The sequence below is a fragment of the Chrysochloris asiatica genome, unplaced genomic scaffold (genome assembly GCF_000296735.1).
Source record: "Chrysochloris asiatica unplaced genomic scaffold, ChrAsi1.0 scaffold00081, whole genome shotgun sequence".
In the NCBI taxonomy this organism is placed as follows: Eukaryota; Metazoa; Chordata; class Mammalia; order Afrosoricida; family Chrysochloridae; genus Chrysochloris; species Chrysochloris asiatica.
In genome coordinates this window covers 12,011,831-12,025,196 of record NW_006408599.1, presented here as the reverse complement: position 1 = coordinate 12,025,196, position 13,366 = coordinate 12,011,831, and the positions used below count along the sequence as shown (strand labels likewise).

The window sequence follows — 13,366 nt, the reverse complement described above, 5'->3', positions numbered from 1 at the left end:
GACTCCAGAGGTGCAGAGACTCCTTAGCATGAGATCAGCAGGGTCCTTGAAATGACAGGCAGAATGTGTGTGTGTACATATGCATACATATCATGTGCTATTCCATGGCAGGATGCACAGCATGTGTCACATTGTCACAATCGCCTGCGACCCTGGCAACAGTTTAAGAATCGCTGCTCTGATGGCAGAGAGTCAAGAACTGGCCGCCCAGCTGTGATAGGCAGGCTCGGAGGAACACAGGCCATAGCTGTAAGCACTGAGAGGGCGAGAAGAGCATCTGGCAAAGGGACGGGCTTGGGAGTGGGGACTCACAGCCGAGAGGTGGCACAGAGCAGAGTACCTGGATGATGAGCGGGACTGTGACCGGCAGGGATTCCAGAAAGGACTGTCATGAGCAAAGGCAGAAAGTTCCAGAGACCTCAGGCTCTGGGGTTCTGAGCCTGAGGTGCCCCTGCCCATGTGGGTGCTTACCTCTATGTGGGACCCGCCAGCTTGGCGGAAAGACTTCTGTGGAAGGTGTTCAGAGATGCCACTTCCTGCCAAGCTGGTCAGGCTGCTCTGGTGGGATGCTGCAGACTTGGTGCCTTGAGGCGGGTGTGGTATGCCAGGGCCTAGAGGGGCTGCCTTGGCCTTGCCCATGCCTGGCAGGCACCCGTCTCTGGCCACAGAGGTCGGCAAGCCTGATGACTTCACAGACACCATCTGCTCCACAGTCTCCCTGCAGGGAAAGAGAAGCATGCCAATCCTGAGCCCTTGCATGAGCCAAGCAGCCCTGACCCTGGGGTCAGTCCATCCCAGGAACCACAGTGTCCAGGGCACAAGCACAAAGTTCCACACCAGGTGCCCAACCTAGTTCTGCAGCTTCTAGCTGGGTGACTTTGGGCAAGGCACTTTCCCTCTCTGAGCCTCACTTTTCTTAACTCTATTAAGTGGATGCTAAGAAAACCTACCCATTATACCACGGGGGCAACACTGTGAGAACAAATGAGCAAAAACAGCATTTCCCAGGCTTCCCTATTCCAGCTACCTCCATAAACTCTTCAATCTACTTACAAGGACTTTATTTCATTATAAATAGATCAGTAGTTCATATTACATATAGAAAGTAATTTTAAAAACAAATACAAAAGGACTTCAAAATGTTTACAGGAAAATTCCATTCTCTGTTCATTCAAGGCTTCAGGAGCACCAAAAGGGCAGTATTTGCCCAAAACAAAGCTCAGAAGGCAAGAAGGGGCAGGAAAGGAAAATCAGAGTGGTGTTAAAGTAGTAACAGCATTAACAGAGGCTTTCTCCCGGATGTAATTAGGACTGAGACTGAAAAGGAGACTGTCATGTAACGCTGCCTCTGTCCTCCCAGAACTCATGCCCCCATCACCCAAGTTTATTTCAAGTGCTACCAACGTGTGTGTTCCATATTCTGGAGAGATGCTGAGGACTCAAGAACAATTTCTAAACTATCATGAGCATTCTATTCTAGCACACGACGACAGTTTTTACCCTCTTCCTCCCCCCGGCCTGTGTTTCAGAGTTGGCACAGAACATGGTTAGGGAGCTCACTGACATACTTGCGGCGCACACTGGGACTTCTCTCAGCCTGTCTCGGGACCTGCCTCGGGATGAGTTTGGTGGTCTCTCCTCTTCCTGGAGCTGGCCCATCAACTTCCAGAACAAGCCCCTGCTCCACCTCGTCCTCCTCCACCCTCAGAGCTTCTGGAAGGGACTTCACACTGACATAACTGCAGAAGACAGACAGACAGACATGACCTCGGCTGAGCAGGGGCACACGCGATGCAGCCACCCTGGCTGAGGGGGCTGGCCTTGCTCCTGAGGACACTCACCGCTCCAGGAGACCATGGAAATCTTGTTCCACCTGCAGTTCCTTGTGCCCGAGCGAGGCTGGGAGCTCCCGTGGCCTGCCCTCCACCTCACTGCTGATGGAGTTGAGCTCCATGTCCAGGTGCAAAGAGCAAGGGCCAGCTCCAGTGGTGTCCGGCTGGGGACCAGGAAGGAGGTGGGGCAGAGGTTCAGTCAGTACCTAAACACCACATGTTAACACCAACCTCGTGCTAGTCTCTTGCTGAGTGCTGATAGATGAGAAATAGGTTAGGCTCACTATCTCCACCAGCCTTTTATGCGTGTGACAAATGTGGGGATTGTATGTGAGCTTCAGTACTGGCTTCCACTAACTGAGCACCTACTACGTGCCAAGTGCTGTACACATATCATGTCACAAAAGTCTTAAAAAGCCAGTACATGCTTTTATTAGAACCCATTTTACTGACAGATAATTGAAGCTCAAGAAGGAAGAAAGATTTGCCAGAAGCCATACAGAGCAAGTGGCAGAGTCAATATTTGAACCCAATTTGTCTCCAGACCCCTTTCCATTCCATGATGACCTCTCCAGCCCCCCAAAGTACTTTCAGAGGGGGAGCATGGGAAACCCTCCAAGTGATGCACCCGGGTTTTTACTCTGAGTGCGTGAGATGTTGCATGCTCTCGCATGAGCACAGTGAGAATTTTCCCCAAATTGTTGGACCGCCAAGACCTCATCTCTCACGGCTATTACACTGACACAGCCCTGCCAGCTTCCTGCCCCATCTAACACTCCAGAGCCTTCCTCCCATTCCAGTCCTCAGCAGACAAGTCTTTGCAGCACAGACAACAGGGAGTTTGCAGACCCAGACACCCCACCACTGTGTCTCTATGCTCAGTTTGCTCAACTGCAAAATTTGCCCATGAGGCTGGTAGGAATGGAAAGAATTCTTCTGAGCCCCTTTTACATGAAATCTTTATCTAATGTTTTCCATCTTTGCAAAATGGTCTCATCTGGTTCTATAAGCGAGAAGCCTGGAGGGCATCCTTAGGTCCCTTCCCTCTCACAGCCACTCCAAGTCCAGTCAGATTTACCTTCTGAACCTCTCTCATGACCACGCACATCTCGTTCTGCCCTGACAACTACCCTGCGTCATAGCAGTGACCTCTAACTGGTCTACCCTTAAATCCTCCTATGACTGGCCCCTTTGGAAAGCTCCAGCAGAGTCTACAGCCACACCCTACATGTGACCCTCAAGACACTATATCACATGGCTCCTCCCTGACTCTTAGGTCACATCTCAGATAACTATGCTCCTCACTTTCCCACACTTCAGCCACAGGGTTTTTGCACAGACTACTTCTCTGCCGGAATGACTTTTCTCCTTCTGCACCGAGCTATTCCTACTCAACCTCCAGTTCTCAAACATGACTTCACCGGGGAAGGCTTCTCTGATCCCCCAAATCATTCATGCTACCTGTTAGCTACTCCCACAGAACTCCATAATTCTCTTTCAGTGCACCAATCACAAATTATAATTAACTAACTGTGCAACATCTTCACCTACACGGCAAACTCCATGAGGGGAGAATAGATGTCATCTTTGGTTTGTTTGTTCCTATGGAATCCCCATCACAGGTGTGGGTCCTGCCTAGCATTATTATTAAGGAGGGACCATCCCTAGAGAAGGCCATCACGCTTGTTAAAGTGGAGGATCAGCAAAAAAGAGGAAGACCCCCCCAACGAGAAGGATTGGCATAGTAGCAGCAGCAATGCGCTCAAGCGTAACAACAATTGTGAGGACGGCCCAGGACTGGGCAGTGTTTTGTTCTGTTGTGTATAGAGTCACTATGAATCAGAACCAACTCAATGGCACCTAACAACAACAACAATAATGCTACCTGAAATGAATATCATTTTCCTTAAAAAAAAAAAAAAATAGGTACTATATTCGTATGGAAATTCTGGTGTGGCACTGTAGGGTGAACGTAGACTGTTACCACAAGGTTACCCACCAGCCATTCTTGGAAACCCTATACAGAGTCACTTTGAGTAGGAAGTGACTCGCAGGCATGTAACAACATATTAGCTGTTGTTTACATTCCATAAATATTTGATGAAGAAATGAGTTAATAGAAGAATGAATAAATGGAGAAACAAACAAATATGGCTGGGCAAAGTATTACCTCAGGGTAGGGAGGCTGGATGGCTGGTGTGGGCCCATGTCCGGAAGGAGAGGGCAAACCCATTGGCTGGCCAGGGGAAGGCAAGGCTGGAGGACTGTCCAGAGCCAAGTCTGAGCCTATTCGCTCAGGTTCCTGCTGGTGCTGGTCCACGTGGTCCTTGAACTCTTCCAGGCGAATTCCCAGTTGGAATATCTCTGCCTCCAGCTCTCTGCAATGGGCAGACAGACACTGGGATCCCAAGACAACAGCACATGAGACAGGACTGGGAGGAAGTGCTTCCAAGCAGAGGCCATAGGAGAGTCCTTCTGGGGTTCATTTCCACTGCCTGCTAGTGGATTCTGACTCGCAGGGACCCATTACAGGACTTCCAAGACAGTAATCTTTACAGGAGCAGACAGCTTCATCTTTCTTCTGCAGAGTGGCTGGTGGGTTAGAACTGCCGACCTTGCAGTTAGCCTAACCCATCGTGTCACCAGGGTTCCTTGGGGCTCATTTCATGCGATCATTCACATGTTATAGAAACTCAAAATAAGCAAAATGAAAGAGGACTCCACCAGGATTCAGCCTGGTCCCTGCTCTGCCACCCATAGGCCGTGCGACTTTGAGTAAGGCCTCCCCCTTTGACCTCTGTTCCCAAATTGTCCTCATGGCAGTGAGTGCAGATGGACCCAAATCTCAGCTTCCCAGTAACCCACCGTTTGGATGTGTTGCTAATTGGGATAAGTTCTCTCCCTGTCCCCTGTATATGAATTATGAGGGCGAGCTGCCTCTGTCATAGTGGGAACCTGGGAGGTGCCCCATCTATCCACCTGGGCCCCCTCCCCAGGACGTACCTGCCAGGATCAAATTTCCCAGATGTTCCCTGGGAGCTGGCCGGCTGCTGATCCAGGTGCTGGTCTTTGTGGGCTTTCAGGTACTCCTCCTCCAGGGCCGCATGGGCAGACTTGAGCCGCTGGAAGCCCTGGAACGGAACCAGACCAGGGGATTTGAGTGACCAGGCTCCACGACTCTGACCCTGCAGACATGATGGGCCATGGGACTCGCCTCAGTCTACAGAGGCCTCCCAAGTTCCTGGAAATAGAGGCTGGGAACCTCTGGAGCCTGCCTACCCTTGCCGAGCTCTCCTCAAGAAAGCCTCGACCATCGGACTGGCACAGCAGAGGCCTTGCTTAGAGCCTTGGCACCAGCCCTTCCTGCATAGACCTACATGGACTCCAGTGTTCCAAGCCAGTCCTAGTGTCAGGCATTCTAGCACTAAGTCCCCATAGGGATCAAGTACTTGAGAGACCCTGGATTCTCATTCTTGATTTGCAAAATTGTGGGCTGTGGACTAGTGTTTCTTCTCCCAAGTTCTTACAGACCATCAGTATAGACAATGCCATCACCACTTCTGGTGATAGTGAACATCCACTGCACATGAGACTCTGGGATAAAGCACTTGGTGCCGCATCACAATCCTAATGAGAGGGGACAATTGTCATCTTCATTGAAAAGAGAGGAAACTAAGGCACAGAGAGGTTCTCTAGGTTGGGAAAGGTCATATATTGAGTGAACAAGTTGTAGTGCCGAGATGTGAACTCAGGCTTCCTGGCTCCAGAGTCCATGGTCCTAACAATTATGCTAGGCCCCTTGTGTTGTTAAGTGTCATCAAGTCAGTTCTGACTCACAGCGACCGAACCAGTATAGGCTTTCCAAGGAGCGGCTGGTGGGTTTGAACCGCTGACCTGTGCTAAGCAGTCTAGTGCTTATCCTATAGTGCCACACCAGGACTCCTCTAGGTCTTCCCCCCCACACACACACAGTACTGTGATAATGACTGAAACTGTGGGAATGGGCTCATGATTCCAGACATATCGATCCCATTGCTGTTTCTACTGAGGACTGATCAAGGCCAAGGTCAAGGCCAACTGAGAACCCTGTCCTTAGTCAAGCTTTGCTCTTCCAATAGCTCTCAACTTCCCCGTATATGCAGAAATAAGGACTGAGAGAAATAAAATGAGTTGTTTTAATTTTCAAGGACCTTTTGTCAAATTAAAATTCAGCCAACTCACTTAATAGGGTACATATCACACATCTGTAAATGTGAAAATGGAAATGATTTTTATCTAATAACACAAGGAAAGACTCATTCGATAATATTTGTTTGTGAATATTGTGTCCTGGTTCCCTTTCCACCTGCCCCTCCGGACCCTCTCTCAGCCTCTCTCCCTACCCTCATTGGTGTGTTGAGCATCAGCTGAACCTTCACAGGAGATCCTGGGTAGGAGGGGAGAGGCCTGGGGTGGCAACAATTCCCAGAGGGTTGCTACCCATTCGACACTGGTTCCCCTGACTGTGCCCACATCTCTGCCAGCACTGTCTCCCTTCAGCACACCCCACTTGGAGAGCGGCATCTGCTCCTGACTGAGACCTGGGGATGCAGTGGGAACCTGCACTTCATATAGGACCACAAAGCAAACACAGTTGTTGCTGAGTCGACCCCAACTCACTGTAAACCCTACGTGTGTCAGAACAGAAGTGTGCTCCATAGGGTTTCCAATGGCTGGTATTTCAGAAGCAGATCACCAGGTCTTTCTTCTGAGAGGCCTCTGAGTGGGTATGAACTCCAGTAAGCAGCCATCTGCACCCAATTCCATCGAGTAGGTTCTAAATCATACTAACTCTAGGGTTTCCTAGACTGTAATTCTTCATAGGAGCAGACAGTCCTATCTTTCTCTATTGGAGCAGCTGGTGGGTTTCAACTGCCAACACTGCAGTTAGCAGTCTAGTGCTTACCCTACAGCACCCCCAGCACTCCTATGTGACTATAAAAACCAAGCTAAAGTTGTTGTTGTTGTTATCAAACACTGTGGTGTTGGTTCCGACTCATAGAGACCCTGTACAGGGTTTCTAAAGCTTTAAATCTTCCCGGGAGCAGAAAGCCTCATCTTTCTCCCGTGGAGTGGCTGGCAGACTTGCAGGTCAGCGGTTCTCATATGGAGCTACCGTGCTCCCAAACATAGCTACTTAAATTATAGAAACCAAAAGGAAATAAAGTAATAATTGTCAGTTTAGGGATCTCTCCCTCCTGTTTACAAAGCACCATGGCTTAGTAAGTGGGAATTGTTGTGTTATAATGACCATTATTAAGCAAAGTCAAGCTAAGAGGAGACACTGTATTTAGGATTCTCTGGTCTTGCAGCACACGAAGCTTCAGAGATAGCTACGTGGGCATCTCCTGAACTGGGCAGTACCTTGAGTTGGTCCTGTGGTGTGAGCCGCCCTGAACGCACTAGGTCTTCAAAGGACTCCACCTGGATGTGGGAAGGGGAAGGAACACACTCATTAACCTGGCCTCAGGAAGACAGGCACTGCAGACTCCCACATTATAAGCTGGGCCCAGCTTGGGGTAAGGGTTGTCAGTCAATCACAGGGTGGCTGGTGCTGGGAAACAATCCACCCCAGGCCTTGGCCAGGCAGCCCCGGGAAGAACTGTGTTCCAGAGGGTTGTCAATGGCTGAGTTTTCAAAGTGGAACCACTAGGAAGTAAGGACAGAAAAGCACACCTGCTCGTGTCCCTTTGGGCCTATGAGCCAGGATACTTACCACAGCATGGTTAGAGGGAGCGAGGAAAAGGCCTGCACATGTACATGTGGCAGAGTGTGCCGCCATTATTATAAATTACTAAGGAAGGCACATGTGTGTGTTCTTATAGCTCAGCATCTCCAAAATTGATTTTCCAGTCTCAAAGCAAGGGACCAGACATTGTGTACCATATGCTACCATTTGTATAAAATAGATGTTGTTGTTTAGTGCCAGTGAGTCAGCCCTGACTCATAGTAACCCTGTCTAGGGTTTTCAAGGAGCAGCTGGCAGGTTGGAACTGCCGACCTTGTGGTTTGCAGTCCAGTGCTGATCCTACAGCACCACACAGGACTCTGTTAAATATATAAGGCATAAACATATAAATGCATGTGCTCGTATATGATAAACAATTTCTAGGAGAATGTACAAGAAATCTGGGAAGGAAAGCTCGGTGGCTAGGAGACAAGGAGTTTTTGTTGAGTTGGTTCCAATTCATAGTGACCCTGTATATGGTTTCTGAGGAGCAGCTGGTGGGTTTGAACTGCCAACCTTGTGGTTCACAGTCCAGTGCTGATCCTACAGTGCTCCATTGCTTGTGGTTTGTTCCTTTTGAGCTTTAAACCATGTGAATTCATTGCCTGTGCCAAAATAAATATTTAAATTTAGGGAGCTAAAACAGTCAAAGTACAGTAGCTAGGCATGTGACCATTTCTATAAATGAATCAGTGTGCACTGAACAATTGTGCATGAGTGCTCAAAACACCCACAACACTGTGAGCTTCTAATAGAGTTGACGGACAGAATGGTGTGAGTGAAACAAAGTTTTTCACTGAATGAACTTTGTACTGTGTGAGGGTTTTTACCATGTGTTTGTATTTCCTTTACAAAAGAACGAAACAAATGACTAGTGCTACCATGTAACATAAAATTAAATAATTTAATTAATAAGTCATGTGTTATAATGATATATTATTTGTTGTTGTTAGGTACCATCGAATCAATTCTGAATCATAGTGACCCTGTATAGGGTTTCCAAGGAGCGACTGGTGGGTTTGAACTGCTAACCCTTGTGATTAGTAGCCCAGTGCTTATCCTACAGCACCACACAAGGACTCTCTAACTATATGTTGCTATCGTTCAGTGCCGTGGAGTTGGTTCTGACTCATAGCAACCCGGTATAAGGTTCCCAAGGAGCAACTAGTAGATTGTTGACCTTGTGGTTAACAGTCCAACGCTGATCCTATAGTGTCATTGTTGTTGTTGTTGTTGTTAAGTGCCATCGAGTCGATTCCGACCCATAGCGACCCTGTACAGGGTTTCCGAGGGTGTAAATCTTTACGGGAGCAGAAAGCCTCATCTTTCTCCCATGGAACCGCTGGTAGTTTCGAACTGCTGACCTTGCGGTTCAGAGCCCGATTCGTAACCACTACGCTACCAGAGAAGTCTAATTTAAGAAGTCTAATTTAATAAATACATAGCATATTATATCCTATATTTAAAATATTAGTAATATTTGTGATATTTACATATTCGTCACCTGTACCATAACACAGTATATATTTGTATATTGTTGTTGTTAAGTGCCATCAAGTGATTTCCAAGGAGCGATTGGAAACCGACCTTGTGGTTCAAACCAACCTTATGGTTGAGCACCTTATTCTACAATGCCACACCAGGACTCTATAATTGTATATAGTGTTGATAATAATCATATGATATAATTTTTATAACATATTAAGGAGCCCTGGTGGCACAATGGTTAATTTCTTGGCTGATCATTTAAACAGGGAGTCCTGGTGTGATGCTGTGAGTTAACGCACCAGACTGCAAAGCCATTTGAACTGCAAGGTCGGCGGTTCAAACTCACCAGCTGCTCCTTGGAAACCCTATACAGGGTCGCTATGGGTCGGGATCGACTCGGCAGCACTCAACAACAACAAATTTAAACAGCAATATAATGTGAGCTACAGGTACAATTTAAAATGTTCTAGTAGCCCCACTAAAAATGCAAAAAGAAACAGGTCAAATTAACTTTAGCAGTATACTTCATTGAACACAAAATGTCTCTAGAACAAGCCAGTCTCTAGAATTCCTACCAAATGACTGGGCAGAACAATTAGATGTTTGTGGCCTACAAAGGGAATTGGGACGCTAGCTAATAATGTAAATAAGGAGCGTGGCACTATGTGGGGTGGGATCATGCACACAGGGTGTATGTGCAGATTGGCTGGTTTTGACATCACGCTAGGTTGAAAAGGAGCCATCTCGGAAGCAGGAATCGGGATCTCACTGCCATTAAGAAAGAAGAATGGGGAGCAGAGTGCAGCCTTGGGCCCCTAAGAGCCCTGTGATGGGAAAAGCAATGGTGTTTTTCTGAAGGAATTTGTGGTACAGACAGGGTGATACATGTAACTCGCATTTTCCTTTTTGCATCAACAACTAAGAAGTTCAAAGTCAAATATTTGACTCTGAAGCGTTCAGAGCCAAGCAGAACATTTTGTTTACTCATTTCATCCTAACTTCACTTTATTTTTTTCTACCCTTACTTCCCCTTTACTCCAGTTTCCTCATTTCATTTCCAGACTATGCCTATAATGTATGTATTTTCAGAAAATGTTTTAAAACACTTTGGGAATAAGACCAAGTGTGTACATATAAACAGACTACACACAATTGAGTTACTTGGACAATTTGATGAAAATCCAAATGCCCTTTGAGAGGTAACTGAGAAATGAACTAAGAAAGTGGGGTGATTTATCCTGAAGAGACAAGTTAAGACAGAGGGTTCCATTACCCTTCCAGAATCCTGAAAGGGTTGGGAGTCTCCTCCAAAACAGATGTCAAGTACATCTGGAGGGATCTGATGAGACTCAAGGCCAAAACAAAAGGGTTTAAACCTAGGTTTGAGTGGCATGGAGGAGGCTGGAGCCCCGTGGTCTATAAAGCAACGAGAAGGGATCATGTTTCCTGGATGATTGAGAGAACTCTGGCCCCTAGGCAGGAAAATGGACATGGTGGCTCCCCATCCAAGTGGGCAGAGGCTTTGCTTTTATTAGGCAAAGCCAGGATTCCACTCACCTTAGCCAGGAACCGCCTGGCCTGAGATGCCAGTGCCTGAGTCTGCTCTGTTGAGGGCTGGTCTTTGGGGACACCCTGGTTGTCTGGAAGCCACCCTGGGGTGGGGGTGTTGGTGGGTGAGGAGGGACTCAGTTTTCCTTGGGCTGACTGCCATCCTGGAAAATACAACCACTGAAAGTTGGAGTCAGGCACAGTCCCTCTAGGGGCTGAAAGACAATGGCAAACCTCAACCCCATCACCTCCATCATCAAGTTACAGCTTAGTCATCGTGTCCACCTTCACACTGTCCTGCAGCAGTGGGCAGGGCAGCGTGTTGTCTCCTGTTTATGGGTGAAAACAAGGCCTACATCTGCCCTAGATCACACAGCTGGAAGAAATGGGGCCAACACCAGGCCTCTGGGTTCCTGGCTCTTATGTCTCCCCTATCAAAGGAGTCATTTCAATGTCATGGTTAATAGTGGGGGATTAACTCAGAAAAACACAGGTTCAAGTCCTGGTCTTTCCATGTCATGGCTGTGTGACCTTCATCATGTCGCCTGTCTCAGTTCTGGTCTCCTTAACTGTCAGTGGAGGTAACCACAGTGCAGACCACACCAGGTTGATGTGGGAATGACGAAGATCATGGAGGTCAAAGACTTAATGTAGGGCCTGGTCAGAGTGCAATGGCACAGCTGTTTGTTATGCAATTCACCCTATGTCATCCAGCTAATGGCAGAGGCAGGACTTGAACGGGTTGCTCTGGCTCGGAGTGGGACACTTTCCACGTCCCCATTTAACTTCTGAGGGGGTGTTCACCTCACCTTCCCCCTAACCTGAAGTCAATGACATTTCAAGGTGAACATATGCCCAAGAGCAGAGTGACACCCTCAGTCTCCTCTCTCAGACTCACCTGAGACCTCAGAGACCTCAGAGGTGGGGCTGGGCCGCCAATCTGCTGTGCGAGGTTGTGGAATGGTGAAGGACAAGACCTTGGTCCCCTGTGACACTGTTCCCATATGGACACTGTGGCTGGGCTGGGGTGGATCTGCGTACAGGTTCACCTGTGGGAGGGATGAGAGGCACAGGCTGATTCTAGTCAGGACTGGGCAAACACACCCAAAAGGGCTCACTTCATTGACACTTTCATTCAGGTGCTCAACACACTGCTTTTAATGAAGACCTTGGGATGGGGCCAGACCCTGGTGAAGGTTTTCATGGCCTTTTATTCTCTCTTGATGGCATTCCTGAAGGAGGCAGGGCAGGGGCCATCACCCCCATTTTACAGAATAGGAAACTGAGCCTTGGAGACGTTAAGTCATGTACTGAAAACCTCATTATTAAGTACTTAAACCGAGAGGAAAACCTGCTCTGTGTAACCCAAAAAATTACAGTTTCCACTGTTAATTATTTTTATATTAATCATACTTATAATAGTAATTTATAATTATACTATGTTGTTATTGCTAAGTGCTGTCAAGTTGGTTCTAACTCATAGTGACCCTGTATAGGGTTTTCTGCTGGAGCAGAAAGCCTCATCTTTCTCCTGGGATTTTAACTAACATGTTGTTGTTGTTGTTAAGTACCGTGGAGTTGGTTCCAACTCATAGTGACCCTGCACAGGGTTTGCAAGGCTGTAAATCTTTACGGGAGCAGAAAGCCTCATCTTTCTCCTGTGGTAGTTTCGAACTGCTGAACCTTGAGGTTAGCAGCCCGATTTGTAACCACTATACTACCAGAGCTCCTATAATTAAATAATTTGCCCAGTCCTACTCTAAATAATATTGATTCTTCTAAAATATGAAGCATCAAATGGCCTGTGTCACTCATCTGTCTGGCTCTAGACTTCTCTCCCACAAATTGGGCTATTTAGAATACTAATTTCATCCTTAAATGATGGAGATTTATATGATTCCATCATTTATATTGTTGGTGTGGTACTGTGGGTTAATGCGCCAGACTGCAGAGCTGTTTGAACTGCAAGGTCGGCGGCTCAAGCTCACCAGTCGCTCCTTGGAAACCCTATACAGGGTCGCTGTGGGTCGGAACCGACTCTACGGCACTTAACAACAACAACAACAACAATATTATAACTAATATTAGTTGTATTATATATTGTTATATATTATAATGAATATTAGTTATAATATATAACCATGGACATTGTAACTAATATTTGTTATACTATATAACCATATATAACTATATATTATAACTAATGATAGTTATAATATATAACCATATATAGTATAATAACTATAGATTGTAACTAATATTAGTTATATATAATCATATATATTATAATAACTATATTAGTAGAACTAATATTAATTATAATATATGACAATCTAAATGATGGAAGAATCAATATTGTTTAGCAAATTATGGTCTGGTTTTGCATATGAATTTTTATGACACACAGCACACTCAGTTGTTGCTATCTATGGTTGCTATTATGCTATAATGTATGGCCTGCAAAGCTTAAAACAGTTACCGACTCCTGGGTTAGAGTGTGGGCTCTGCAGGCAGATTCCAGGTTTACATTAGGCTCCACCTCCCCACCTAAGTCCTAAAGCATTTGACTAGCCACTCTGTGCACAAAGGGCTCAAAAAATGGTAGTGACTGCCATCACTGACACCAACACCATCTCCACCATCATCACCATCATCATCACCACCAGCCAACACCACTATCACCATTATCACTAACATCATCGTCACCATAATCATTTTCAGCAGCATCATT

At 46.7% G+C, this 13,366-nt stretch overlaps 1 protein-coding gene across 1 annotated transcript in view; it reads right to left on the bottom strand.

Moving 5' to 3' along the window:
* Positions 1–13,366, bottom strand: part of AKNA (AT-hook transcription factor) — a 39,115-nt gene that overhangs the window by 14,060 nt on the left and 11,689 nt on the right. Inside the window, exons 4-11 of the mRNA XM_006865692.1 lie at positions 11,534–11,684; positions 10,645–10,799; positions 7,236–7,295; positions 4,836–4,963; positions 4,003–4,210; positions 1,842–1,996; positions 1,569–1,739; positions 472–718 (exon numbers count right to left, since the gene is read on the bottom strand). Of these exons, the coding sequence (XP_006865754.1) occupies positions 472–718; positions 1,569–1,739; positions 1,842–1,996; positions 4,003–4,210; positions 4,836–4,963; positions 7,236–7,295; positions 10,645–10,799; positions 11,534–11,684 (1,275 nt within the window). The remainder of the gene's footprint in view (positions 1–471; positions 719–1,568; positions 1,740–1,841; positions 1,997–4,002; positions 4,211–4,835; positions 4,964–7,235; positions 7,296–10,644; positions 10,800–11,533; positions 11,685–13,366) is intronic.